This window comes from Moschus berezovskii, chromosome 22 (assembly GCF_049115385.1).
Source record: "Moschus berezovskii isolate FMDL1 chromosome 22, NW_MosBer_1.0, whole genome shotgun sequence".
Classification (NCBI taxonomy): Eukaryota; Metazoa; Chordata; class Mammalia; order Artiodactyla; family Moschidae; genus Moschus; species Moschus berezovskii.
This window is the reverse complement of record NC_142481.1, coordinates 49,945,001-49,971,717: the sequence shown is the minus strand read 5'-3', so window position 1 is coordinate 49,971,717 and position 26,717 is coordinate 49,945,001. Positions and strand designations below refer to the sequence as shown.

Below are 26,717 nucleotides of genomic sequence, written 5' to 3'. Positions count from 1 at the left end.
CTCCCTTTTAGGGTCAAGGTCAGAGGGCTCAGAAGCCCTCCCCCTACTTCCCCCAGCTGGGTTAGGACAGTGGAGAAGAATGGAACTCACTTGGAAGGGGGACATGGACAGCTTTAAAGCCAAACCTGAACCATTTCCCCAGCCTGTCAGCCTTAGTGACCATGTCCACCCAGCACTGTGTGGCTGTGGCCTGTACTGAGCATCCCACCCATGGAGGGGAGGCCCCAGCCCCGCCCCCCACAATGCCCACCCAGCCCCCTGGGTGAGGGCTGCAGAAAGCACACCAGGCCAGGTGGAGTCCTTGAACTGCCTTTACTCTGGCCTTGTCACTGCTCCCCTGTCCCTGTCACTGCTCCCCTCTCCCGCAGACAACACTGCACCCGCTCAGGGGCCTGGGCTCTGAGTTGGGGGAACACTTCATGGAGCTGTCCTGAGGTCGTCCCCTGCACAGTGACCCAGCTTCCAGCTCTGAGGGGTACCCCAACATGCCGTCACCTCCTGTGGCAGTGGGGTGGCCATGAGTCCAGGGCCTGAGAGCCCTTCATGATCGATGCACCAGCAGCTCCATGCCAGCTCAGTCCCCTGGGCTTGGATCGGGATCCAGGTCCCCATCTCAGCAAGCACTTGGTGCAGGTCAGGAAAAGGTGAGGCACTTGGGGGGGCTGCCCCTGATCACCTGGGTGGCTGCAGGAGTCATTCCATTGCCCAACTCAGCCACAGCACATGGCCCAGCCCAGAGCAGGCAGTCACCCACAAATCCCCACAAGTGTGGCCTGTTGACCACCACACCCAGCTCCCAGTCCCAGCAAAGCAGCCCCTTCTCCCAGCGGCGGCCAGGCCCCATCAAAGAGGTGGTCAGGCAGCTGGCTTTGGCAGACCGTCAGGACCCAGGAGATGAGCGCCAGGGTCATCCAGGACCTGAGGCCCGGGTCCCACCTGTGGGGTTAAAAAATTATCATCAGGGAGGGACAGGGTGCACCTGCCCTTCCAGGAAATGCAGGCAGATCAGACACCCTGGTGATGCTGGGCCCAGGGCCCAATCCTCAGGCAGAGGTTCAGTCCCTCTGGGCAGATGTGGACTGGACAGCAAGTCCGGGATGGTCAGCAGAGGTCAAGGCCTGGGGAGCATAGGTCACAGGTCTGGGAGTCAGATGGGGCCCTGACCTGCTCTGGAGGGTACCCCACAGTCCAGCCCCACCCCTGCACACCATAGGCATCCATCAGTCCTTAAATATTCTCCATGAGTGACTGAGGGGAACACTAGGTGCTGTGAAACCAAGGAGCAGGGTCACAGCTACCTCACTGGCCCTCCTGTGGATGCCCTGGGGTGAGCCTGCACGGTGCGTGCGGTGTGCAACCAGGACTCACCTGGGTGGCGATGATGTATCTGATGCTGCCGGGGACGGGGTCCATGCCCAGTGCAGCTTTAAGCTCATCTGAGAGCAGGACGGGCTCCACGGGCAGCCCCTTCAGAAACCTGGGGGCAGAAGGCAGGGCTGGACTGCAGTCCAAGGACGGCAGGGGTGGGACATGTGCAGCACAGGCAACTGCAGGACTGCTGGGGGTCGTGACTGCCAGTGGGGTTGGGGCCTTTGGGGCTGATGAACAAGGGTGCTCAGCCTGTTCTTAACACTACTGGGCTGCACACCTCAAGGTGGTTAAATGGTGGGTACAGGCACACACGGAATGAGAAAGCCAGGGCCTGGCTCCGTCTCTGAGGGGAGGGCTTCAGGAGACCTCTATGAGGCTATAGTACTGCCCCCCGCCCTGGCCCACTGTGCTGCCATGCCCTGTGGGGACACAGCTTAAGAAACGGCCTCAATTCAAGCTTAATCCTACAAACCACTCCCGCAGTAACCAGGGCGATGAGTCCAGAGCCCCCACATCCTCAATTGTGAGGCCCATCCCATGCAGTGGGGGAGCAGTACTCAGCTCCACCTACCAGAAGCCTCACTGCCTCCTGAGGGTGGCAGATAAAAAGCACCCACACACGCTTCTCACATCCCTAGTGGGTCAAATGTTCCCACACTGAGAGCAGGGCCCCTTAAACAGCTTGGGGGGAGAAATCCAGATGCTCCCATCATCACAGGGGCCGCCGGAGACAGGCACGTGCCCCTGGGGCTGGGCCGAGTGGACGAGCATCCACAGCCACACGGGCACACATGTGGGAACACTGCCTGTGGTCCTCATGGCTGCTGCCCGCCACAGCCTCCTGGATGGGGGCCTGCAACTCACTTGTCTCCGTTCGACTCAGGGGGGAAGCTGTGCCTCACGGCAGCCACAAATTCAGCCACAGTGTCGTCCAGGGTGAAGACCACGGCATTGGGACCCGCATCAAAAGTATACGCCACCTGGAACCGGGTGGTCAGATGGGCTCAGACCAGCTTCCAGGACCTACAGGCCACCCAGTCAGGATGGGGAGTGGAGTTTTTCCAACATGGGGGCTATGCCACCAATGAGAGTGAGATGGAGACGCAGCCCCCAGCAAAGCAGGCTCCATGAAGTCCGCCTGGGACACCCAGCCCCGCACCTGCCTTGGTCTGCCCATGGTGAGCGTTGAAGCGGTGCACCAGCTGGATGATGTGCCGGGATGTGTCACTGAGGTAGGAGATGGGCGGGAAGGTGTCCAGGCAGGTGGCATGGAACTGGTTGCTGTCCTTCATGGTCAGCTGGCCAAAGGCCTGGAAGTCGCGCTCCCTGATGCAGCGGGTCATCTCGGCCATGCGCACCGGCACCAGTGCCTCTGCCCGGAACTGCAAGGCAGATGGCCAGCCCGTGAGCTACATGGAGCCGTGGAGCCTGGTTTCCGAGAACCCCTGAGGAGCCACCCACCCAGTCGCCTGCTGGCCTCACCTTGAGCAGGGCACTGGTCTCCACGCTGGTCTGCATGCCTGCTGTGCTGCCCATTGGCTTCCTCTCAGCGCTCACCTGCAGCGAGGGAGGAAGGCTTTCACCATGTCCATGGCCCAGGGAGCCTGGGAAGGCCCACTAGACTCCAGCTGGATCCCCCACTCACCACAAGGATCAGGACTCGGAGCTCTGGCCAGTGTGACTCAGGGGCCACCTGACAGGCGATGCTGTCCTTTCCGTCGGGGCGCTCCCCCATCTGCCACTCCACGAAGCCACCGTACAGGCTGCGGCAGGCGCTGCCCGAGCCCCTGCGGGCCACTTCCGACAGGTCGCTGTCCACCCCATAGACCCGGGCCAGGGCATAGGCTGCAGGTGGAGGTGGGGGGGCTCAGATGGGGGGATGGGGGATGGTCTGTGCTCAGTGCCAGAAAAGGGAGGCACCTGGGGGATGGAGCCTCGGCCCCCAGCTCCGTGGCTGGCATTCAGCACCCAAGTGCTCACAGGCTCAGCCCCCACAGAGGGTTCTCAGGGTACAAGAGCTGCTGGGAGGAGGAGCCCCCTGGGGACCAGAAGGCCTGGGGCTGCTGGCAGTGCTGGGCGTAGGCCAGGACTTCTTAAGGGCATGATGCCGGGATGCGGCCCTGGGGGCTCCACAAGGCAAGCTGTCTGCCCTGGTTCACTGGTCTCAGGGATACATGGAGAACGTCACCCAACCACCCACTGCTGTGGTAACCGGCTTTGCCCCCAGCTTGGGGGTGGGGGGTCCTGCTAGAGAGTGAGCCACAGGAGGGCAGGGCGGAGCAGGGGTTCCGAAGGAGCAAGATGGGCTCCTAATAGGCCGTCTGAGAGCCTGGAGCTGGTCACAGCCCTGGGGTTCTGCTACATAAGCCAAGAAATCACCCCCACTTAGTTTAAGCCAGTTTGAGGGAGATTCTGTCATGTGCTGGGTCCTCCCCTCAGAGCCCCCAGAATATCTCAGTGTTCAGAGGTGCGACATAGCTGAGGCCGTGGCCTCGCGTGCAGGGTAAGCACTGGGACCTGTCCCGGGGCACCCACCTAGGCAGGCATAGCCTGCAGCCGAGGAGGCCAGGCCTGCGGCTGTGGGGAAGTTGTTCTCCGAGGCCACGTGAACCTTGTAGCTGAGGCTGAGAGGCAGTGGGTCCTCATGGCTGCCGCTCCTCCGCTTGCGGGCCAGGCGGCGGACTGCGGGGATGGGAGACAATGCCTGGGTCAGCACAGGGGGACTGGCCTCTGCCCAAGCTCCTTACACAGACCTCCCCCTTCTTGGGAGACCCCAGGCCCAGACCTGGCCAGGCTGACAAGCATTGGTAGCCCCTGAGGTGTGAGGTGGGGCGGGGGCAGGTGATGGCAGCGCCTTCTATGCGCTCAGACCCACCCAGGGCAAGGAAGTGGCGCAGGGGTAGGGGTGGGCTTGTCCTAACCCCAGCATCACCAAGGACCCTACTCACTCTCCCTCAGGCAGGCCTGGAGGCGAGGCTGCCCCACATCCTCCTCCCGGCCATTCAGCCAAATCCGGTCCTCTGTGAAGTCCCTGCTGATGGCGGCCGTCGTGGTGGTTTTTAACTGGGAAAGAAAGTGCAGGGCACCTCAGTGGTAGGTACCGGCCAAGCCTGCCTCTCTGTGGGGCCTTTCCTCCCCTGGTCCCTCTTGCTTGCCCACTCAGGGCAGTGGCCTTGCTAGAGAACAGGGAGGTGGAGGTGGAGGCCAAGGCAGGCTGGGCTCGAGTGGTGGGGATGTCCCATGGGTGTCCACTACACAGGGCAGGGCCCACATGCCCATCTCCCAGCAGAGAATGCAGGGCAGGGACCTCCTAGGAGGGCTCAGCATGTACGTGCCCATGTGCTGAGCACACCTCACAGGACGGCGTTCGTTGCCTGGAGATACACTGCTACCATCTGTAAACAGGGTTTTTTTAAGTATTTTTTCGATGTGTGTCATCAGCCCATGCTCACCTGATCCTGATGCAGTGTGACGCTCAGAGAGGAATTGATGGGCAGGATCAGCTCCTCATCTCGCTTTCCCCCTGGAATAGATGGCCCACCACAAAGCCAGTCAGTGTCCCAGCCCAGTGTACCAGCACCCTGTTGCTCTTGCCCACCAATGCCCCGCCCCTCCCCCCCACCACCGCCACCCCATAGATCCCCAAGTTGCCTGGATCTTGCTCTTTCATTGCACAATCTAAGTCCTCCTCCTGTTGTGCCCCTGCCTTCAGGAATCCCTCGTCGATTGCTCCCCACTTCACTCAGCTCCTGAGAGCAGAGCTGGAGGCCAGTCTATCCCCTTGCTTCACTGCTTCTGTTTTGTTTTTCACTCATTCAGCAAGTAGTCTTGGAGTGCCTTCCGGGTGCTGAGTGCTCGGATTTAAGTCTCTTCCCTTTCCCTCCCAAACAGAAGAAGCCCCATTTACTGAAAATTTCTTAAATCTCCCTGCTTATATCCCTGGAGACACTCTGGAATTACCCCCACTTCTGCTGAGCTCTTCCACTCCTGCATATCACAACAAATATGGAAAACCTTCCAGAAAGTCCAAAACTTCAGATCCACTGTTAGGCACAGGTGGGGATGAAAGGGTCCCCACTTTCGTCTTTGGGGTGGTGGACAGTTACAGGACATGAGGAGAACGAATCCTGGTAGGTAACCCAGGAGAACCCAGAACAATCCCCCATAAACACGCCCAGTTGCTTGCTGACAAAAGTGCAAAAGCAGTTCCTTGGAGGAGGTGTGCGGCCTCTTCTGAAAATACCGCTGGGTAACTGGACATCCATGGCCCAACACAGCCACGCCTCAGTCTCATGTCTTGAACAAAAGTACTCAAAATAGATCAGACTTCAACTTAAAATGTGAAAGCCTAAAACTTTTAGGAAAAAACACAGTAAACACTCCTCAGGATGAAGGGCTAGAATCAAGACGTCTCTGACTTGCTACCAAGGATGAAGAAGATGACACATTGGCCCCCACCACCATGTAACAACTTCAACCCTTTGAAAGGCTCTGTTAGGAAGATGAAAAGAGAAGCTACACGGTAGGAGAAAATATTTGCAAACCTTGTATGTAGCAAGGATTATTATCTAAAATACAAAACGAACTCTCAAAACTCAATGGTAAAATGCAGACAGTTCAGTTAGAATGTGGACAAAAGTCCTGAAGAGAGATTTCACCTAAGACTCACGGAGAGGAAATGAGCACACGGAACGCTGTCCAACATCACTGAGCAGCAGCAGAAACAAGCTAAAGCCACAGTGCGAAGTCACCATCAGAATGGCTAAAATAACAGCTGGTGACAACAACACATGCCAGAAAGCTGGATCACCCATACGGTTATATGTGGTTGGCGGGAATGAAAAATGGTACAGCCAAATGGGAAAAGTTTGTTTCTTTAAAAAACCAAACATGCAACCACTCTATGGCCTAGCAAGTGTACTCCCAGGGCATTTATCCAGAAGAATGAAAACTTACATTGACACAAAAACCTGTACACAGAAGTTTACAGCAGCTTTTTCCATAATTGATCCAAACTGGAAACAGCCCAGTTGCCTTGCAAAGGCATATTGCCAAGCAAATTGTGGCCCCTCCCACCTGGGGACTCCAATATTCACGCAGGTGACTCTCCAGAAACTAGTGAGGGAGAGGAGCCAATCCCGGGAGCATTCTTGAGACCTGAACATGACAGACACCGAGAGCAGGTGGAGGTGGCAAGGTGGGCGTGGCCGTGGGAATCAAGCCCCCACGGGGACCGGCGTCCTGTATGAAACATGTCCCCAGGTCTCCTGGCTGCACGTGGGGCCCAGCTCCGCGACTGCACCGCGGGAGGTTCCCCACATCTGCACGCGGACCCACAATCACGTCCACAGGAGGGCCCAGCCCACCTACTGCTGGCCGGGGACCCGGTCCACCGCACAAACAAGCCCCTCCCAGCCTCAGTTTCCCTGTCCGCAGGGCTCCCACATCCTGCGCCTCACAAGCCCACCACTCACAATACTTGACGACCGCGATGTTGACGGGCGCGGTGCAAGTCACCACCACGATCGGCTTCTCTGAGGCCATGGCCAAAGAACAGAGCGACCCCAACCCACGGCCGCCGGCCTTCCAGACCCGCGCCGCCGCGGGACCGGCGATTGGTCCTCAACGCCCCACCTGCTCGCGTGTCGCCCAATCAAAGGCGGGCCTGGCCCATGCTCCACCTCTCAGCCAATGAGTGGCATCGGAAGATAGGCTGGCGACCCTGAGCCAGCCCACGCTGGCCTGAAGACGCGCTCCGACTCTGCGCAGGCGCAGGGATTGGTTCGCCGCCGCCCTCCGCCCCACGCCCTCCACACTCACGCGAAGTCCGCGCAGGCGCGAGCTTTGCGCAGGCGCCTGGCGGTGCCGTTCAGCACCGTGCGCCGAGGGTTCCGGGTGAACATTCTGGGTGAATACGGTGCTGAGCGCCGCAAGACACGCGCTCTGCCGCCCGAGGTCCCCCACGCCTCGCCGTCCTGGGTTTCCCTCACCCAGCCGTCCGAAATTCCCCTCACCCGGCCGCCCTGAGTTTTCCTCAGCCCAGCTGCCCGAGCTTCCCCTCTCCCCGCTGCCCGGGGTTCCCACAGACTCCGCACCCCCTCACCAACCAGTTCCTGGGTGAGGGGCTAAGGGAGGAACTTATTCCGAATAGGTACTTTCCAGCCCTGAGTGAGTGAAGTCGTTCAGTCGTGTCCGACTCTTTGCGACCCCATGGATTGTAGCCTGCCAGGCTCCTCAGTACATGGGATTTTCCAGGCGTGAATACTGGAGTGGATTGTCGTTTCCTTCTCCAAAATATTTCTTTGAGCCCCTTTTTTGTGGGGGGAGCAAGAATACTGGAGTGGGTTGCCATTCTCTTCTCCAGGAGACCTTCCCAACCCAGGGATTGAACCCGGGTCTCCCGCATTGTAGGCAGAAGCTTTACTGTCTGAGCTCTATCCCCCTCTTTTAAAGCTCCGTACCAGCCGAGATTCTCTTTTCAGGGTTAAAGTTCAGTCGCTCAGTCGTGTCCGACTCTTTGCGACCCCATGGACTGCAGCACGCCAGGCTTCCCTGTTGAAGTGGCTTGCCACATTTATAATGACTCTTATTGGTGTAAAATGTACCATTTTAACCACTTTGAAGCTTGCAGTTCTATGGCATTAAGTACCTTCACATTGTTGGGCAGCCATCACCACTCTCCAACTCTAGAAGTTTTTCATTTTCCTAAGGTCAAATTCTATTCCTTACACAATAACTCCCAGTTTCCCCCTTCCGTTTGTAGAAATTTATTTTTGGCTTTAAAATGATTCAGTTTTCAGTGAAGATATCTCAGCCCCCCAGTTCTGTTTCTACAAATATCAGCAAATAGCTTTCTTGGGATTAGGTGTTTCTTGGAGACCATCCTGAAGATCTCCATTTGCCATAACTTGTCCAACTAGTTCCCTGTTGGTTGACGATGAAGTTGTTACCAGTTTTTGGACATAAGCAGCTTTTTGCACAAGTGTTGAGTCCTTTTTTTAGGATAAATCCCTGAAATTGGAATTGCTGGGCCTAGCAGGATGTACCTGAGGTAAAGTTGATAGCTCTTGGCAAGTTCCCTCTGGAAGTTCCATTGATCCCAGCCGCCAAAGTAAGGAATCTGGAACCTTCCCCAGCAGAGCAGCTCCCCGTCCACCTGACCCATGAAAAATGGTATCTCACTGTTTTCAGCTGTGTTTCTGATGGTTGTTACATTTTTCTTGGAATCACTGTTTTGTTTCATGCAGAGCCATTAAAACTGCCTTTGAAGAGCTGTTGGTGCATTTCTCTGGACAGTGGTCACCGTGTATTCTCTGAAGTATAGAAGCAAGGTCACCTATGAATCTCAGTGATTTGTACAGTGTGTGGCAGTGACAAAGGGACATCTCACACGTTCATGATGCCATCTGTTTTGCACCAAGTACTGTGGCAGGTGTCCCACTCTGGGGGACTTCACCTGGGGGACTTCACTATATTGTTTATAATTTAAGTATTAACTGTAGAGTGAAATCAGAGAAGGAAATGGCAAACCACTCCAGTACTCTTGCCTAGAAAATCCCATGGACGGAGGAGCCTGGTAGGCTGCAGTCCATGGGGTTGCTACAAGTCAGATGACTGAGCGACTTCACTTTCACTTTTCACTTTCACACATTGGAGAAGGAAATGGCAACCCACTCCAGTGTTCTTGCCTGGAGAATCTCAGGGATGGCGGAGCCTGGTGGGCTGCCGTCTATGGGGTCGCACAGAGCTGGACACAACTGAAGCGACTTAGCAGCAGCAGCAGCATAGAGTGAAATGTGTCACCCCACATTCATATGTTGAAACCTAACCCCCAGTATGATGGCGTTAGGAGGGGGCCTCTGGGAGTGATGAGGTTATGGGGGTGGGGCCCTCATAAAAGATCCCACAGAGCTCCTCACCCTTTCTCCAGGTGAGGGTACCATCATGGTCCAGGAAGGGGCTCTCGTCAGACACCAAGTCTGTCAGCACCTTGATCTCGTACTTCCAGCTTCCAAACTGTGAGAATTCAAGGGTGGTTGTTTAAGGTCCCAAGTCTGTAGTATTGTTTGTTACAGTGTCCTGAACAAACTAAGACAAAGACAGTATTATATGTACTTGATTTAAAGGGAGAATTACTAGACACTCTTCTGTGCCCGCCCCCAGAGTTGTCAGCCACTTTATTGTTTAACTTATTTTGGCTGCCCTGGGTCTTCATTGCTGGGCGCGGGCTCTCTCTAGCTGCAGCGAGCAGGGGCCACTTTTGGTCGTGGTGTGCAGGCTTCTTATTTTGGTGGCTTCTCTTGTTGCGGAGCACGGGCCTCGTTGCCCCGTGGTGCGATCTTCCCAGACCAGGGATGGAAGGGAAACCGTGTCCCCTGCAGTGGACTACCAGGGAAGTCCAAAGGCAGCCACTTATAAATCTGTTATTTTCCTCCATGTTACTTTTTTTTTTTTAATTAACTGACTGTTTTGGCTGCACTGGTTCTTCATTGCTGCATGTGGGCTTTCTCTAGTTGCATCTGGCAAGGGCTGCTCTCTAGTTGCGGTGCATGGGCTTCTCACTGAGGCGGCTTCTCTTGTGAAGCGTGGGCCCTAGAGTGCCATCTCAGTAGTTGTGGCACACGGGCTTAGTTGCCCCGTGGCATGTGGGATCTTCTTGGACCAGCGATTGAAGGCGCATCCCCTGCATTGACAGACAGATTCTCAACCACAGGGAAGACCCTTCCCCCATGTTTCTAAACAGCCTACTTGTTTCCCTCTTTCTTTTTCTCCTTCCTTTATTATCATTTTCGATGGCATCTTTTGATTGTCACCAAGCAGGAATGAGGAATTGTCTTCTATCCCCACCACAATCTATCCTCCCCTATACAGGTAATGTTCTCAGTGTTATGATCATGTGAACCATGCTCACAGTTGAACACATAGGTATAAGTGCCTGACTGTGCATTTGTGTAGTGGGGAACCTTGAACAAACAAGCCCCCTGAAAGAGGGCTGGGTGTAGACCGCAGGCTGACACCATCAGCCCCGGCTCTTCCGAACAGTCAGCCTTCAAGCATGTAGAAGATAAGCTCATCACAAGGCCTCTATTTCTGGGGCTTTTTGTTAACTAGATGTGGGTTAATGCCTGTTCTGCCATGGTGGGAGTGATAAACCAAAGGACAGAAGCTTTTGCAGATGGTCACGTGTTCTGATTTGCTCCACTAAAATGTGTTTCATGGAGATGTGGTAGGTGCCTTGACACCTCAGGGAGTCAGCCTGAAATGTCAAGGCTGCAGGACAAGAACGGAGCCTGGAGCATTTCTCACAGTCTTCCTCAGACTTCCTGTCTTATTTCAAACCATTTTTTAAAGGTAAAATATGTAACATAAAATTTACCTTCTTAACCTTTTCCTTTAAAAAAAGAAAATTGGCTGCGCTGGGTTTTAGTTGTAACATGTGGGATCTAGTTCCCTGACCAGGGATTGAACCCAAGTCCCCTGCCTTGGGAGCACAGAGTCTTACCCCTGGACCCACCAGGGAAGTCCTTAACCATTTTCAAGTGTGCAGTTCAGTGGCAGTAAGTGCACTGACATCGTTGTGCAGTCATCCCCAGGTCCGTCCCCAGAACTTTTTCCTCTTCCCAAACTGAGACTCTATGCTCAGGAAACACTGAGTGTGGATCTCCTCCTCCAACCCCTGGCAGCTACTCTTCTACTCTCTGTGTCCGAATTTGTCTGCACCAGGGACCCGTGTAAGTGGAATCCTGTGTCTGGCTTATTTCACTGAGCATAATGTCCTCAAGGTTCATCCATGTTGTAGCAGATGCCAGAATTTCCCTGCTGTTTAAGGCTGAGTAATATTCCATTGTATGGATGGACCACATGTTGCTTATTAATTCATCTGTTGAGGGTTTTTGTGTTGCTTCCACCCCTTGGCTGTTGGCGAGTAATGCTGCTGTGAACGTGTGTGTCCGCTGTCTCTTATTACAGTTCCTCTTATTTGGTTCTTTGGGGTACACACCCAGAGGTAGAGTTTCTGAGTCATGCAGTAGTTCTGTGTTTAATTTCCTGAGGAACCTCCAGTTTTTTCCACACTCTGCACCATGTTACCTCCCCACCAATGTCCCCAGCTTCCATTTTCTGTGTCCTCACTGACACTTGTTCTTTCCTTTCCTTCTTTTTTTGCGCAGCCTCCCTAACGGCCGTGAGGTGTGAAGTCATGTCTCCTTGTGGTTTTGACGTGCATTCCTAGATTTCCTTTCATTTGCAGTGATTTCTCAGTGTTGCTAAGAGAGCGCGTGGTATGGCGTTGCTCAAACATTAGTGTGAGTACCAGTCACCCAGGGAGCGTGTTGAAATGCTGATTCTGAGTCAGGAGGTCTGGAAGACTGTGTAGCCAGTGTCCTAGGTGTTGAGGGCAGAAGCTTGCTGGTTGAGGGCCACACCATGAGTAACAAAGAGCCCAGAACACACAGGGGCTCTGAGGTCAGACTAACCCTGTGTGTACATGAATTTCCAAGCCACGGAGAAGTGTTTCCTACAGCAGAGCAATGCTCCCTGCAGGGATTTAATGGACAGGAGGTGACTTGAAGAGATGATGTGTAGGGTTTTCTTTATTGCCCTTTCATTTCAGTTCAGTCCACCCTGGAGACACTCAGCAGCGAGGTTGTTTTGGAATCTGTAGGTGAAACACCACAGAGCCTGGCAGGGAGAGGCAGAAAGGGAAGGAGTCTTCTCTCCTGGGAGATCACCATGGGGGGGGTGGTAATCTGACATTTACAGAAGAGGTGATGGTGCAGAGGTGCAGGTAGACTCCGCCATGAGGCAACACAGCTGATGCCCACAACATGGGCTGGGGCAAGTGTGTGTGAGAGAAGTCGGCCGTGGAAGCTGAGGTGGCCGGGGCACCAAGCAGTGACGCACGTGGGGCGGTGTGCCGGCGGAAGGTGGGAGGGACGTTCTGGCGGCAGAGGCAGGGGGGAGCAGACTGAACAGGAGCGCACCATCCCTCCAGGAGGACGTCCATCTCTTCCTCAGGCCGAGCTGGGAGCCAGTAGGCGGCCAAACCCTCCTGTGCACTGGCTGGGAGCACCTGTTCAGAGTGAGAAGGGCCCAGAGCCCCAGACTTCACCCCCATCTCATTTCTTGTCCTTTTCATCATCTCCTGAACTCCTCAGGACCTAGTATCTTGGCCTTGGAGATTAAGGCCTTGAACTTGGTGATCTCTAAAGACCCAGGACTTGTACTCTGCGCCCACACATCAAGCAGGTCTCCATGGGTCGTGACAGAGACACGGAGGCGTGACACTCACAGAATATTTTCTGGCCACAAAACCTTTTGATTGTTTGGTACTTTTTTCTTTTAACAGAATTTTTAAAAAATTTCCGTTGTAACCATTTTTAAGTTCAGAGGCTTTAGGAGCATTCACGTTGTGGTGTGGCCATCACTTCCGTCTGCCTCCAGAACTCTCTCACCTTCTCAAGCTGAGACTCTCTTCCCACTAAACCCCTCCCTCCCCCGACCCCTCCTTCCCCAGCCCCCCACAGCCACCATCCACTTGCTGTCTCTGTGTCTGTGACTCCTTTAGGTCCCTGTATCAGTGGAATCATACAGCACATGCCTTTTTGTGTCACTGAGCATCATGTCTTCAGGGGACATCCCCACGTGGTGTGTGTCATGATTTCCTCCCTCTTTATTGCTAAGGAGTGTCCTTTTGTACAGATGGACCGCGCTTTATTCATCCACCTGCTGGCCACTGTGAATAATGCTGCTGTGTCTTCTGCTTTTTCTGGACATAACCATCCTCAGCTCATGGGCTGTCCAGAAGTAGGTGGGAAGGGCTGGGTTTGGCCTCTGGGCCATGGCTCACTGACCCTGCTTGCAAACATAATCGTCCCTGATCACATTCTGTACTCAGCTTTGGGTCTTTCTGTGAGTCCCTGGGGACATTCCCATCCAGAGGAAAGGCTCTGGGTGGAGTGGCCCAGAGTCGAGGGCTGACCGTGTCCACAGGGAGCCCCCACTGTGTGCACGGTACTGTGGGCCACTTCCCTGCGTCCCCTTTAGCCCCACGCCCACTGTGAGCAGCCCACAGTCACCTGCCTCAGGATCTTTTCAAGTTCTTCTATGGACCCATCACCCTCTTTAATTACAAGGTGTTCCTATGAATTAGGACTTCCCTGTAGCTCAAACTGTAAAGAATCTGCCTGCGATGCAGGAAACCAGAGTTGGATCCCTGGATCAGGAAGATCGTCTGGAGAAGAGAATGGCAATCTACTCCAGTGTTCTTCTCTGGAGAATTCCATGGACAGAGAAGCCTGGTGGGCTATAGTTCATGGGACTGAAAAGAGTCAGATACGACTGAGTAACTAACATACACACACACACACACACACACACACACACGGACCCATTACTCCGACCTCCCTCTCCTCTTTTTCCTCTGCCTCTCTGTCTTGTTTCCCAAACTCTGGTCAGCTCTGAGTGGCTTCCTTCTGGCCTGCTTCCATCTGCAAGCCCTTCCTCCTCCCCCGGCCAGGCACGAGGGCACCCCCTTCCCACATGGCTTCCAGAGCTCTCCTCCCTGCACATCCTCCCAGCCCCTTCTGACCATCTCACCCAACGCCGTGGTCCTGGGTTAAAAACAGTATCTGCCATTCTGATCTAGTGCCTTATTTCTGATTTCCAAGTAAAAGGAAATTCAAAATTGCTTACTGAGCAGCAGTGTGGTTTAGGAGTCAGGACCCTGGAGTCAGAAATCCCTGCTCTGCCACAGGCCCGCTTTGTGACTCCGGGCAAGCTGCTTCAGGCTCTCTGTGCCAGCATCCTCCCTTATAGGGGACAAAAACACAAGAGAGGTCATGTCAGTGCCGCGCCACGTGCATCTGCGGTAACTGCTGGTCACTCTTCGTCCCCAAAGGAGCTCTCAGGTAAGTGCAGTCGCCCTTCAGAAAAACGGTTCATTTGGTTAAATCAGGAGTGAGTTACACGGAGTCCATCACTTCCAGCTCTCCCAAGCGAGAGCTCCAGACATGGCATCATGTACTGTATGCACGAGGTGGGGAGGCCTGGCCAGCCGGGACAGGCAGCTGGCATCTGCCCATGCTCCTGCCTCCCTGCCTGGGCCACTGACTGTGGAAACTATTCCCCTCATCAAGGGACACGTGCACCCAGCTCACCTGCTTTCAGACACCCGCACGTGTGGTCCAGCACCCCAGCCACCCCTGTAAATAGATCTGGGGCTTGATTCCTGTGGCCTGGATAACCCAGGAGACTGCTTTGCAGGCCTCCTGGGGCTGATGATGGTTATTCCATTTGTGCTAAAGAGAGCAGACCTCTCTCCAAGGCTGGGAAAAGCCCCGATAGCTGGATTAAAAGGGGAGGAGAGTCTGGTTACGTCAAGGTCACCTTGTTCCGTTTATTCCCTCCTTCTTTTGATGGTTGTCAGATATCTGTAGAGGTCAGGTAGAGGATATGCAGGCTGCCACGGCACAGCGGAGGTCATGGGTGAGAGTGGCTTCATATGTACTGCTGAGGATGTCGGGCTTGAACTTGAGGCTGCAGGAGAGACAGACAGCCCATCTGAGGCTGCAGGACAGACAGCCCGTCTGAGGTTGGAGCAGTGCTGGGTGAGCGGATGGTGGAACTGTACCGTCATGCAGGATGGAGGCTGGATGGAAGATGGACCTGGGCCCCAGGAAGATTCTTCCACTGTCAGCCTGAGAAATTGCGAGAATGTGGACTATGGTGAAGGCTATGGGGGTCGAGGTGAAGATGCCGGTCTGAGAAAGGCTTGGGAGGTGGAACTGGGTGACTGTGGGGTCAGGAATGTGAATACATGGGTGAGGAAGTCACATGGCCTCAGAGTTGTTCCCAGAGTCAGTGAATAAAGCAGAAAGCATCTAGGCAGAATCACCCCCACGTGACCAACCAGTGTCTCCCGTGGAGCAATGGGCCCACCGCCCAGCTCCTCCCGGGGCTGCCCACCTACCACTACAGCCCTAAGAGCTCACGTTCACACGCCAGGGTCACAGGGGGACAGGGGTTCCCATGCTGTGTGTCTCAGGGACCCTCACACACTCACAGACTATTGAGGACCCCAAAGAGTGAGTGGGGGGGCTCCCATTTATTTTTACCTGCTTCAGAAGTTAAATGTGCTAAGTTTCTTAAAGATTTTGTTTATTAAAAATAACAAAAATAAACCCATCACACCTTAACATTTTGTGAACAATAGCTATTTTCTGAGACAAAGCTATAGTGAGGAGAGTGGCGGTATTTGGCGTTTTTGCACATCTCCGCATTTGCCCCCATGAACATCCTCCTTGTAACACTTTGCCTGATGGGTGGGCTGCACTGTAACCTCTTTTAGACAACACGGCTCTGGTTGGAAAGGACCAGATCTCCTTCAGGTGCACTCTGATCCTGGCGCTGGGCAGTGAGCTTCCCGTGCTCTGCTGGTCTGTCTGCTGCTTTGTCTTTGGTGCAGGCAGGGCTTTGTGGCATCTACATTGGTCATTCGGAAAATACTGCTTCACTGACTAAGCAGAGCTTCCAAATGACAACGAGTTTCATTTTATAGTATCAAAAACTCTCATCCGAAAAGTCTTTAAACTTGGGAAACTGCCAAGCTTTTAGGGAAGACAGACGTTTCCAAAATTGCCATTTTTTTTCTCGAAAGCACAAATGCTGTCACTGGCAAGTGTATTTCTTCACTCAGAAGCTCAGAGGGACCAGGACTCGGGGACGGAAGATGTCCTAAAGCTGATGTGCTTTGTGTGGGTGGGTGGTGGTGAACCGTGGTGCCCTGGTGTGTGTGGAGCCTCTGGCAGTGCAGCACCCCAGCTTCTGCACTGTCCATGGGTATGGTGACCGTAACCAGCCTCCCCCAGCACAGCCCCTGGTCTGCTGACCACCTGAAGAACTGCTGGTGTAGGCGTGTGGGTTAGGTTCTGCAAGAGAAGGAGGTAGATGACCCCTGAGGTGACCAGAGCTGAGCGGCCAGCCAGCCGTGCCTCCCCAGTGCCCAGCAGGGTCACCTGACTGTCCTCAATCTCAGGCTCTTTCTGACCGGTCCCAAGCTGCTAAGTTTCAGAGGCTGCCCTGCTGCGCTCACAGAAGAGCCCCTGGGCTCTGTGACCCGCCTTCCTGCAGCCTCCCATTTCTGAAGCGCAGGTGTGACTGTGTCCTGGGCCCCAGGCCTGTTCCCAAGGGAAGGACAGGTGGCAGGTGTTTGAACTGTGAGCAAGAATGGAAGTGATTCTGCATCTTCCTGAGCACTGTTTCCAGGCCATCCTTATGGGGGACAAAAGAGCAGCACTGAGGGGCGGAGGCATGGGAGGGGTCAGCCTCTGGAGAGCGGGCTGTGAAACCCAGTCAGAGGCTCTGACTGACCTATGGGAGGACCATTGTCAAGGATGGACCCTGCTGGGAGCCCCCTCCACTCTTGCCCTCTGCCCTCCTGTCCTCCAGCTCTGCCCAGTGCTCTGTGGGCACCTGGGGATGGATGCTTGGGCAGCTGCCAGACCACCTCTCCAGCAGTTCAGTGGGCCGGGTGGAGGCAGCTGGAAGGAGAGGTGCACTGGAGCTGGAACATGGTGGTCAAGAATGGACACAGCATCCAGGAGAGGTTAAGGGTGGAGGGTCTCCCTAGAGTGAGCTGTTGTGTTGTATTTTTAGCGTCTCGTGTCTCCTTGGCTGCCATGTCTCCCTGGCCTCTCCTGAGTTCTGCAGCAGAGGCTCACCTACTTCCTTCTCGCAGACGCTGAGGCGCCGCAGTAAAGTGAAGCCCAGCAGAGCTGCGAGGCTGGAGCCAGCACGCCTCACTGATCACCTGGCAAGGACTGTGCATTTGCCGGCAGAGACCCACAGACCCCCGACTCGAGGAGAGGGTGCCGCCTGCCACGCCCAGGTCCCAGCCTCTCCCTGGCACCTCTCGGCCTTGGCTGCCATGGTGCTCTCCCTGGAATGCTCCACCATCTGCAAGGTGATGGAGGCTGGAAACTTTTGTTCCACTGAACTTTGCCAGGGAGCTATACTTAGCCACCAAGTGGAGGCCAGAAGTGGGCTCTCTGAGTATAGATAGTAACCAGTGGGCTATTTTCAAACTTCCAGAGAACCCCCGGAATATTCTGGGCCAACCTGATATTTATGAACGCCTCTGGGCTCCCTAGTGTGTCTGCAGGTTCAGGAGAGACGTCTCAACAGGGAGTGAGGGGCAGCCAGGCCCCTGGGAGACCGGGCATCCCTCCCACACCTGTTCTGGGACCTGAGCCATGAGCTGGGTGCAAGCGTCCCAGTCAGAAGGTAGCCCCAGAGGCTTTCTGTCTGCCACCCCTCACGCGCCTCCCGGGAGCACTGTTCATACGGTGCAGATGCCGCCCCTGCCCCATTCTCTTGTCCAGAATCCTGCGGATTTCTTAGGCTCCTGCTTTCACCCAGACTTAGCCCTCCACCCCCGAAACACCTGCTTCCTATTCCTCAGGTCCTGGGGCTCCTGTCCCCTGACCCGGCTCCTGCTCTGGAGAGAGGCACTGACGGCTTGGTGGAGCAGGTGATCCTTCTGAAGGGGGAAGAGAGAAGGTGTGACGCATCAAAACTCCGGGCAGAGAAAAGAAAGCCTGTAGGTGGGGGCAGGAGACCCAGGTAGCAGTGCCCCACCTCACTTGGGGACAAGGGTGAGTGAGGGTTGGACCCCTTGCTGATCCCCACCCGTGGGTGTTGGGAGTGGGCTCCAAAAACCCAAACACTAAGCGAGTGTCCTGGGTCAGTGCTGCTGCTGACCAGGCAGAACCGTGAGGAACAGCAAGGCGGGAAGCTGTGAGGCCTGAGTGGCCAGCGGGGACGTGGCCCCACGGCAGGGACGCGGTGTGCTAACTGCAGCCGCCCTGCTCGGAGGGGAATGTCTCCCCCATTCATTCCACGTTGGCTCCCTGGCAGGTGCCTGGGCCTGTCTTCACCCTGCCTGCCAACCCACCCTCCGCCAGCCCAGATATAAATATAAGAGCATTTTCCATGGGCCAGCACAGAAGGGCAAACATGGGACTTTATTTTAGGCTTGTGAAATTCCCTTCCTCCATCCCCAACAGGTGCATCAGCTTCATTTAGATATTGGTGCTCAGAAATAGAACACAATTTACAATATAGCTTCCTTCAGGCATCTGGATGCCATTTTTAAAAAAGCTGTCCAGTGCGGTGGTCGGACACAAACACAAGTGCAGTTGGAGCTCAGCCTTTGCCAGGAACCAGCAGAGGCTCCCGAGCCCTGGGCTGCCCAACCCACCCAGCAGCGGTCTGGGCACTTCAGGAGACAGTGAGGGGTGGGGGTGGGGTGTCCCTGTAGGCCAGAGGCCCCTTCTCCCCCGCAGTGGGGCCCTGACCAGGACAGCGGAGAGGAGGTGGGGTCAGGCACCAGCAAACTCCAGAGGGGGCCACGGGGGTGGGCTCATGCCACCTTTGGCGAGGTGTTTCTAGTAAGTTGGCTGTGAGATGGCTGCCGCCGCAACCCTTAGTGCCTGAGGGGAACAGGAACCCACAGGCATCTCTGGGCAGATGTGTGTTGTCATCAGCTGTTACAGGGTGAACAGTGCCCCCATTCATATACTGAGGTCCTGACCCCCAGGAACCCCAGAACGCACCCTCATTTGGAAACCTGGTCTTTGTGGATGTTGTCAAGAGGAGGTCATCAGAGTGGGTCCTCGCCCAGTCTGATGGGTGTCCTTATAAAAAGGGGAAATCTGGATATAGAGACAGACATACACATGCAGGGAGACAGAGGCAGAGATGGGGGTGATGCTTCCATGAGCCACAGAACGTCAGAGGAGCCAGCGAAACAGGAGCTAAGAGAGGCCTGGGGCCCCAGAAGGGACCAGCCTGGCCGGCACCTCAGCCTCAGACTTCCGGCCTCCAGGCCTGTGGGTGAGTCATTCTCTGTGGTCTGATGGCCCTGCTCTGTGGGTTTGTAATGGCCACCCCAGCAAAGGGCACGTTTCCTTCAAGGGAAACGTCCGGTTCCTGCCACCTGTCCCTCAAGGAAGGCTGATTCCTGTGAGGGGAGCAGCGGGCCTGGGAACGTGAGTGTGGCTTCCTCCTCGGAGGGTCTGTGTTCTGTCAGCAGATACAGTCTGGTTCAGGCTGGAGCAGGGGCTCTCCTGGGTGGTTAGTTTCATCAGGGTCACCCTTGGTCCAAAGAAGCCCAAGGTCCAGTTTCCTCTGGCATGTCCCCAGGTCCCTCCTGATGGCCATCATCAAACCAGCCACCCAGGGCCTGTTTGCCCCCTGACGTGTCCCTCGGGGTCTGTGTGTGCACAGCCAGGGGTGGTGTGGTCCTGTCACACAGGACACGGGAAGGGGGTCAGTAGGTCCGGTGGCTCAAGGCTGAAAGCGGGGGCCTCTGCCACTTGCCATGTGACTTCACTCTGGGAGCGGGACTGAGGTGCCTAACTCTGTCCTTTGGCTGGGACCAGCCCTCCTGCAGAGAGGAACAGGCGTCCCCTCCTGGTGTCAAGGACTCAACCCATCTCTGCCAGATTCAGGCTTCCTTCCCGGTTCCTGAACGCCACCCTCTAGGGTCCGGTGCAGACGACTCAGACACACTGCCAAGAGGCTGGGCCAGCCCAGCAGGTGACTGCCTGGGGTCTGGGGATGAGGGAAGGCCACCCATGACAAGGAAATGGGGTCTAAGCGTCTGAGTCAGTTTGGGAAGCTGTGTGTCTGGGTGGGATCAAAGATCTGCTGTTTGCTGGTTTGAGGGCGCTGCAGCCTCAGGAGGGCGCGTGCAGGAAGGAGGCTGGACACTGAGTGATGGGCTCGGGCCGCGGGCAGGGGGCTGCAGTGAAGCTGTGTCTGTGGTGGTCAGTAGAGATGCTGCAGGCACAGCATGGACTGTCCTCTGAGTTAGACTTTGAGGAGATAAACGCCCACTGCAGACAGGCGGCCCTCATTCCCAGACCCCAGGTGGCCTCGGGTGCTCTCTCACACCTTCAACCCGTCCCTTGTCTGTGTTGATCTGGCCCCGCGTCCTTCCAAGGGAAGGCGTCCTGCTCACCTGGGGCCGCCACCCCAGAAGGACCGCACAGCTCGAGGCTCTTGCCCCTCAGTTTCCCCTACTTTGGCCAGAAGCCCGGATCATCCAGGTGCCCTGCAGCTGCAGCAGCCTGTCAGAGCTCAGCCTCCTCCGCGGACCCAGGGGACTGGGTGAGCCTCAGAGGCCAGCCATCAGGAGTGCGGGCTTTTTATTGCCTTGAATCCACCTGCCTCGGGGCCTCCTGCTGCTCCCTCCTCAGGACAGCCTAGTGAGGAGGAGGCAGGGGGATGCGTGTCGTGAGTGTGCACCTATACACATGTGACGTGAAACAGCTTGGCCCACCCCCAGGCAGGTGGAGGTGAGCCTTGAGGTAGCTCTGCCTGCGGGTGGCCCCAGCGATGTGCTTGGCCCAGGTCAACCTGTCAGTCAGGAGCGGAGGGCACCCAGGGCAGCCCCGGCCTCGTCAACCTTGCTCGGGGGTCGCCTGTGCCGGCTGAGCGCAGAGGTTCTCGTCAGGATGAGTGTCTTCCCTGGAGAAAAGCCCCTCACCTGGGCAGGGGAGGGCGCCAGACTCCTCAAGGACACCCCTCCCCTCTCAGGGGGCGCAGCAGCCCGCCTCCTCATGCCGTGCCAGGAGCGCCATGCGGGAGAAGGTCTTGGCGCAGCGCTTACACCGATACTTCTTGGTGTCCGAGTGTGTCTGTAGGTGGGCCCGCAGGTTGGAGCGGTCGGCGAAGGCCCTGCTGCAGTGAGGGCAGGTGTAGGGCTTCTCACCTAGGGGAGCAGAGGGGACACCGGTGAGTGACCCTGCCTGCAGCAGTCAGAACACTGAGGAGGGCAGCCCCATCCTGGTGAGTGAATAACCTGTGTCCCATCCAGAGGCTCGCTCAGTGCCCCCACAGGGACTCCAGTGCCTTCCTCCCCATTGCCCGCTCCCTCCGGATAACTGATGGGGGGGCCTCTCCACACCTGCCCTCGACCGAGGGGTCACGTGCCCAGTAACCTGGGCAAGACCTCAGCAGCTAAAACATAGACTTTGGCGAGATGTCTCTTCTGCTGGAGCTCCCCGGGGCCCCTGCCACCAGCCCTGGACGGGAGAGGTGCTGCGAGCCTTCTGGCAGCTGTACCCACCCCCCACCTCCCCGAAGCCGTGATGGTGGCCGTGAACGGGCGGGCGTACAGGACCTGGAGCGTGCCCGTGTCCTCCAGGTCACCTCCAGTCAGGACAGCCGGGGGTTTGGACAGAGTCCTTCTGCTGGGACCTTCTGTTAGGTCGACCCAACAGGTGTAAAAGGAAGGTCAGTGAGAGTCCTCTGTTCAGCTCTGCCTGTGTGGAGAGTCCTGCGGGGCCCAGAGCGTCACGTTTCCGCTGCCCGGCCCGTGTGTTCCCAGACCAGGGCGCTGACCCCTGACGGTGTGATGGGGCGCCCGGAGGGGGACGTCCTCAGTGAGTGGTCAGGGAGAACCGGATGGATTTCCAGCCTGAAAAAAGGCTCCTACGAGAGCCTCCTTCCCATCCTTCACTCACTGCAACTCACAGGGCTGTGACCGAGGGTAAGGCAGGGTGCAGTTATGGAAAGTGTGTGTTGTGAGGCTCGGCGCTGCCTCTCCGTGCCTGTCTCTCAATCACCCAGTGCTTCACAAAGCCCAGGACTCGAGATGAAGAGTCCCGGAGGGCAGGGCAAGGCCAGGCCCTTGCACTCTTTCTGGGCTGTTTAGTTTATAAGCGACAGAGTACAGACGCGGCTCCCTGCCCCACATCCCCTTCCCGTCTGCCCCTCTCCTGCAGCACTTGGCGTTCCGCGGCTACCCTCTCACCCAGCGATGGGTTTGCTCCACAGTAACTCCCAGCCCCCGTCTCTGTCCCTCAGACAGACTGTGTGACCCCCTGGGGTCCTCCCGCCCAAGCCAGGCCCTTCTGGCTCCTCTCCTTTCCTGCTCCTCCAGAATCTGGAAAGGCCACAGAATGTGAGAAGCCAGGCCCTGCAGACACCCTGTGCATCTTACCAGATGTATGAATTGATACTGGAGATAGGAATGTCCCCAAAAGGATGCCCGTGTGTCCTAAACCCGGGTACCTGTGGGGGTGTGAGCCTTTGAGCCGCAGCCTCAGGACACCAGGAAGTAGAAGCACAGTGTGTGCATCTGTCCTCTTGCTTATGAAACCACCCCTCTCCCCCACACCTCCCGCTTTCAGAGCCAGGCCTCACCCCACCCCCAGCTGGCTCCTTGGGGGCCCGCATCTACCTGTGTGGGTCCGGAGGTGGCCCTGGAGCAGCCAGGGCCTGGAGAAGGCCTTGCCACAGACGGCGCAGAGGCAGGGCAGCGTGTGCGTGCGGATGTGCATCTTGAGGGCGCCCAGGCTGCCGTACTCCTTGTCACAGAACTTGCAGGTAAAGCAGCGCTGGGCCTGCAGGTGGCAGTGCAGCTGCTGATGCCCGGCCAGGGCTGCCGGCGCGTGGAAGGGCTTGTGGCAGGGGAAGCCCCCCGGGGTGCAGAGGGCCCGCTCGGCCCCCGGCAGGCAGCAGCCCGTAGCCTGGGCCCTGTCTGCGTTCAGGATCGAGGGCCAGCACGTGGGCAGAGCCAGCAGCGGGGGCAGGTTGAGGTGGTTCACGCTGTCTCTGAGAGGTGCGCTGGGGGCCCGGCCAGCTCGAGGGTTCTCCAGGCTGACTTCCAGAGGGCCTGGCCCCGAGGCCCTGCCAGCTTCCTCATTACACAGGAACGTGGGGAAGGGCAGGGAGACGTGGGCAACGACAGAGGTGAAGTCCCAGGGCTGGGGAGTGTCGCCAGATGTGGACGGGGCCGCCTTGTCTGGGAGGACGAAGGGCACCACCAGCCCCCCACAGGCTGAACAGGCACCACTGGTATCTAGAAGCAGGGCAGGGAGACAGGGCACGGTGAAGTCTGAGTCCCAGCACTGAGAGTTCTGCAACCCGCCTTCCTGGCCCAATCCCACGACCAGGCCTTCGGCAGCCCTGTGCGAAGGAGGTCCTCACGAGACAGAAGTGTGGGCCACTGGGTCAGAGCAGGAATCTCAGTTCCTCTTTAAAAACAAGGACAGAGAAACATCTCACAGGGTGAGAGAAGCCCTCAGGGGCCAAGGGAGGCCCCCTGACCCCCTGGGCAGGACAGGCCTTGTCTCTGAGCCCCTACCCCAGCTCAGGGCCAGCTCGGAGCTCTGTCCTGTGGGCTCCCACACAGCATTAATTCACAGCACTTGGCAGCAGGCTGATGTGTGTAAAACAGCTAATTAGCCTCCAGTCACCTCCGACCCCCCTTGCCCATCGCAACACAGGTGCCCACAGCCTCCTGCAGACACTCCCAGGTCAAAACAGGTTGTTCCAGCTGGTGTCCACTGCCTCCTGGGTCGGCCTGCCCTCAGGCTGTGGGCCAGCGTGCCTCATGCTTGACCCAGGGGGCAGAAGCCCCCAGAGTAAAGAAGTTAAGCAAGTAAGAGTTCAATTCTGCACTTCCCCAAAGATCAAATCTGCAAACACCTCTCAATCTATTTCTTATTTCATGTGTCAAAATAAATCTCTGGCCCCATTTCTGTGTCCATACTATTGCTCTGGGTTGAGAAAGACAGACCATAGAATGGGGAAAATATTTGCAAATCAGATATCTGATAAGGAATTAGAGTCAAGAATATATAAGGAAACCTTGCACTCAACAATGAAACAACAAATAATCCAATTTTTAAATGGGTAAAGAATCTGAATAGACATTTCTTCAAGGAAGACATGCACACGGCCAATAAGCACCGGAAAAGATGCTCAATGTCCTTAGCCTGCAGGGAGATGCAGGTTAAAGCCATAGTGAGGTGCCACATCATACCCACTAGGATGGCTAGAATTAAAAATAGGCAATTAGACGTGTTGACGAGATGCAGAGAAATGGACAAGTGAAGGAAGTCCCCCCACCCCCACTCTCTCCTGACTTCACCATTTTCCACTGCAGTTTTCCCAGTGATAACATCAACACACCAGTTTCCTGTCCTTCCAGAAATGGAGGCTGAACAGTCACCAGATAAGAGATGAAGTCCAAGGAATTTCTAGAGACAGCACTGGGGTGCCCTGATAGTCTAAGGGCCCTTGTATAGGAATAAAGTCACCTTAAGTCTCTGAGGCTCAGCCACTACCCGGGCCCCAGGTGCCATCATGGAGCCAAACCCTATCTGGGGGCCAGTGTTGACCCCAGTGGGAGGGCAGGGGAGAGGTAGCCATCTGCTGGGTGCTTGTGACTGCATGCTTCTGTTAATACTTTTCTTTTTAGTTAATTAATTACTTTGGCTGCACTGGGTCTTAGTTGCAGCACATGGGATCTAGTTCCCTGACCAGGGATTGAACCGAGGCCCCGTGCGTTGGGAGCACAGAGTCTTAGCCACTGGACCGCAGAGGAGTACCTCTGCTAATACTTTAAATGTTTCCCCATAAGTCCTGGGTTAGCCAGATTGTTTTATTCATCCTGTAGCTCAGATTCCTGGGAGAATAGACTTTTAAATTCCCTTCTGGCTTCAGGGGTTCCCTGGGGAGGCCTAAAAGGGCACTTATTGAAAAGTGAAGAATGGGGGACCCCAAATCCAGCATCTCAGGTCTATGCTAGGGTAACTGCCTGACAGAAAGAGGATCACCACAGCCACTTGGCCTCAGGAAGCTGGTGCTACAAGGATGAGGGAGAGGGGTAGGGAGCAGAACATTGGTGGCCCCGAGGCTGCTCTCTGACCGTCAGTCACTGGGCCTTGGGTGGCTGCACAGTCTGCACAGATATAAAGTGAGGTGCCTGTGACGTTGGACTCTAGACAATGTTTTTTCAGCCTTTAAAGCCATGACCCATGTGAATTATGTGTTATGTCATACATGTATATCCAAAAGAAAAGTTTCCTTTACCATCTGCATTGCACTCTGATGGTTTCTGTTCTTTTTTATTTCATAAAGTTGCTGGTGGTGACGCAACTGGATTTCTAAATGTGAAGTTGAGGATCCCAGTCCTAGACTCTGCCCACTGGTGGCAGCACCCACCCCCCCAGCCTGGACTGTCTCCCTGCTGCCAGTCCTGAGTGGGCATTGACTGTGTGTGCTCTAGTCTCCACAGTGTCCCTCCTCCCCGCTCTGAGACAGCAGTACCCCAGAGGGTCTTCACCCCAAGAAGCTGTGGAGCTGGGGGCAGCTCTGACCACTCTGGAGAGGTCTTTGCCCTGGGACCGCCACATGTCCTCATCCTAAAGGGAGTGGGGATGAGTGCACAGGCCTGGTTGCTGGACGCCCGTTTCCCAACCTGGGTGAGGACTGTCCTCCCTTAGTCCAACCTACCCTGGGCAACCTTCTCTAGGGTGAGGGGAGGTGGGAAGGAAGGAGACCCCCAGGAGGGGTGAGGAGTCATTGGAGGGGGCCCAGCAGACTACTGGGCGAGCTGGGCCTTGGCACCATGGGCCCCCTGGGTCACTCTTCCTGTTCTCTCTGCTCACCACCCAAGCCAGGATGCTCTGGGGGCCCTTGGAGAGAAGCCTGGGGTCACGTCGTCTCTCTCCGCAATATCTGTGGGGCTCTCTCAAATATCCTGCCCCAGGAAGATGGCTCTGGGGTCCCCTTTGCTAGGATGAACATGCCAGGCCATAGCGAAGAGCCTCAGAGTGACTAGGGGCCTGGAAACTTATCTAAGTGGACAGAGAATCCTCACTCACTCTGCCTGACGCGAGGCCGAGGTCCCTGAAGTGCACAGGCGCCCGCGGGACACCTTCCTACCTTCAGCCCCGTGGTCCCTCCTCCCACCTGGGACAGGTGTCCCGGCTCCCGGGGGGCGCGGGGGTCGGGGAGGCGTCTCCCCTCTTGCCCCGCGGGAGTCGAGCCCTGGGCGGGGCAGGGAAGCGCGCAGCCCCTACCTCTCTGCGTCTCCAGTTGCCCGTAGTTGGGGACCCTGTGGCTGGAGTGCGTCTTCACGAGGAAGGAGCGCGGCATGGTGCCCTCGCGCGGGTGCCGCTGAGCGTCCGCCGGCGCCCGCGGGCTGCGCGGCCCGCAGGTGCCTGGAGGGTCAGGTTATTAGCATAGCGCGCCGCCTCGGCCAACCAGCGCGCGGCGCGGCCGGGGCGGGGCGGGGCCGCGGGGCGGGGCCGCGGGCCACGCCCAGGACAGGTGCGCGGGCCGCGGGGGAGGGAGCGCGTGGCTGCGTGTCCAGCCCACGGGACTTCCCTGGCGCGCGCCATGAGTCACGCCGACCCCGAGACCTGGCGCGCCCACTCGCCGTGGACTGAAGGGCGGAGGCCAGGGCTGGGCGGAAGCCGAGCTGGGCTCAGTCCACTCTGTGGTGGGAGCGTGAGCAGAGTCCAGCTTCGGAGAACCTGCTCCAGCCA

General features: G+C 56.5%; 2 protein-coding genes across 4 annotated transcripts; both read right to left on the bottom strand.

Annotated features, from left to right (window-relative positions):
- Positions 1-297: 297 nt before the first annotated feature.
- Positions 298-7,006, bottom strand: MVD (mevalonate diphosphate decarboxylase). 2 transcript variants are annotated; one of them, XM_055412965.2, is made up of 10 exons: positions 6,846-7,004; positions 4,824-4,894; positions 4,320-4,434; positions 3,907-4,053; positions 3,017-3,216; positions 2,854-2,928; positions 2,535-2,753; positions 2,236-2,351; positions 1,369-1,477; positions 298-936 (listed from the first exon to the last, which is right to left on the bottom strand). In XM_055412965.2, exons 1-10 carry the CDS (start codon positions 6,913-6,915, stop codon positions 856-858), a joined length of 1,203 nt encoding a protein of 400 aa, XP_055268940.1. In that variant the 5' UTR covers positions 6,916-7,004; the 3' UTR covers positions 298-855. The 2 variants fall into 2 exon arrangements, with proteins under 2 accessions (XP_055268940.1, XP_055268941.1); XM_055412966.2 differs by lacking the exon at positions 298-936 and adding an exon at positions 944-1,118 and having other exon boundaries at positions 6,846-7,006.
- Positions 7,007-18,373: 11,367 nt separating this feature from the next.
- Positions 18,374-26,383, bottom strand: SNAI3 (snail family transcriptional repressor 3). 2 transcript variants are annotated; one of them, XM_055412964.2, is made up of 3 exons: positions 26,250-26,383; positions 22,619-23,239; positions 18,374-21,145 (listed from the first exon to the last, which is right to left on the bottom strand). In XM_055412964.2, exons 1-3 carry the CDS (start codon positions 26,323-26,325, stop codon positions 20,967-20,969), a joined length of 876 nt encoding a protein of 291 aa, XP_055268939.1. In that variant the 5' UTR covers positions 26,326-26,383; the 3' UTR covers positions 18,374-20,966. The 2 variants fall into 2 exon arrangements, with proteins under 2 accessions (XP_055268939.1, XP_088686706.1); XM_088830580.1 differs by lacking the exon at positions 18,374-21,145 and adding an exon at positions 21,152-21,712.
- Positions 26,384-26,717: the final 334 nt, after the last annotated feature.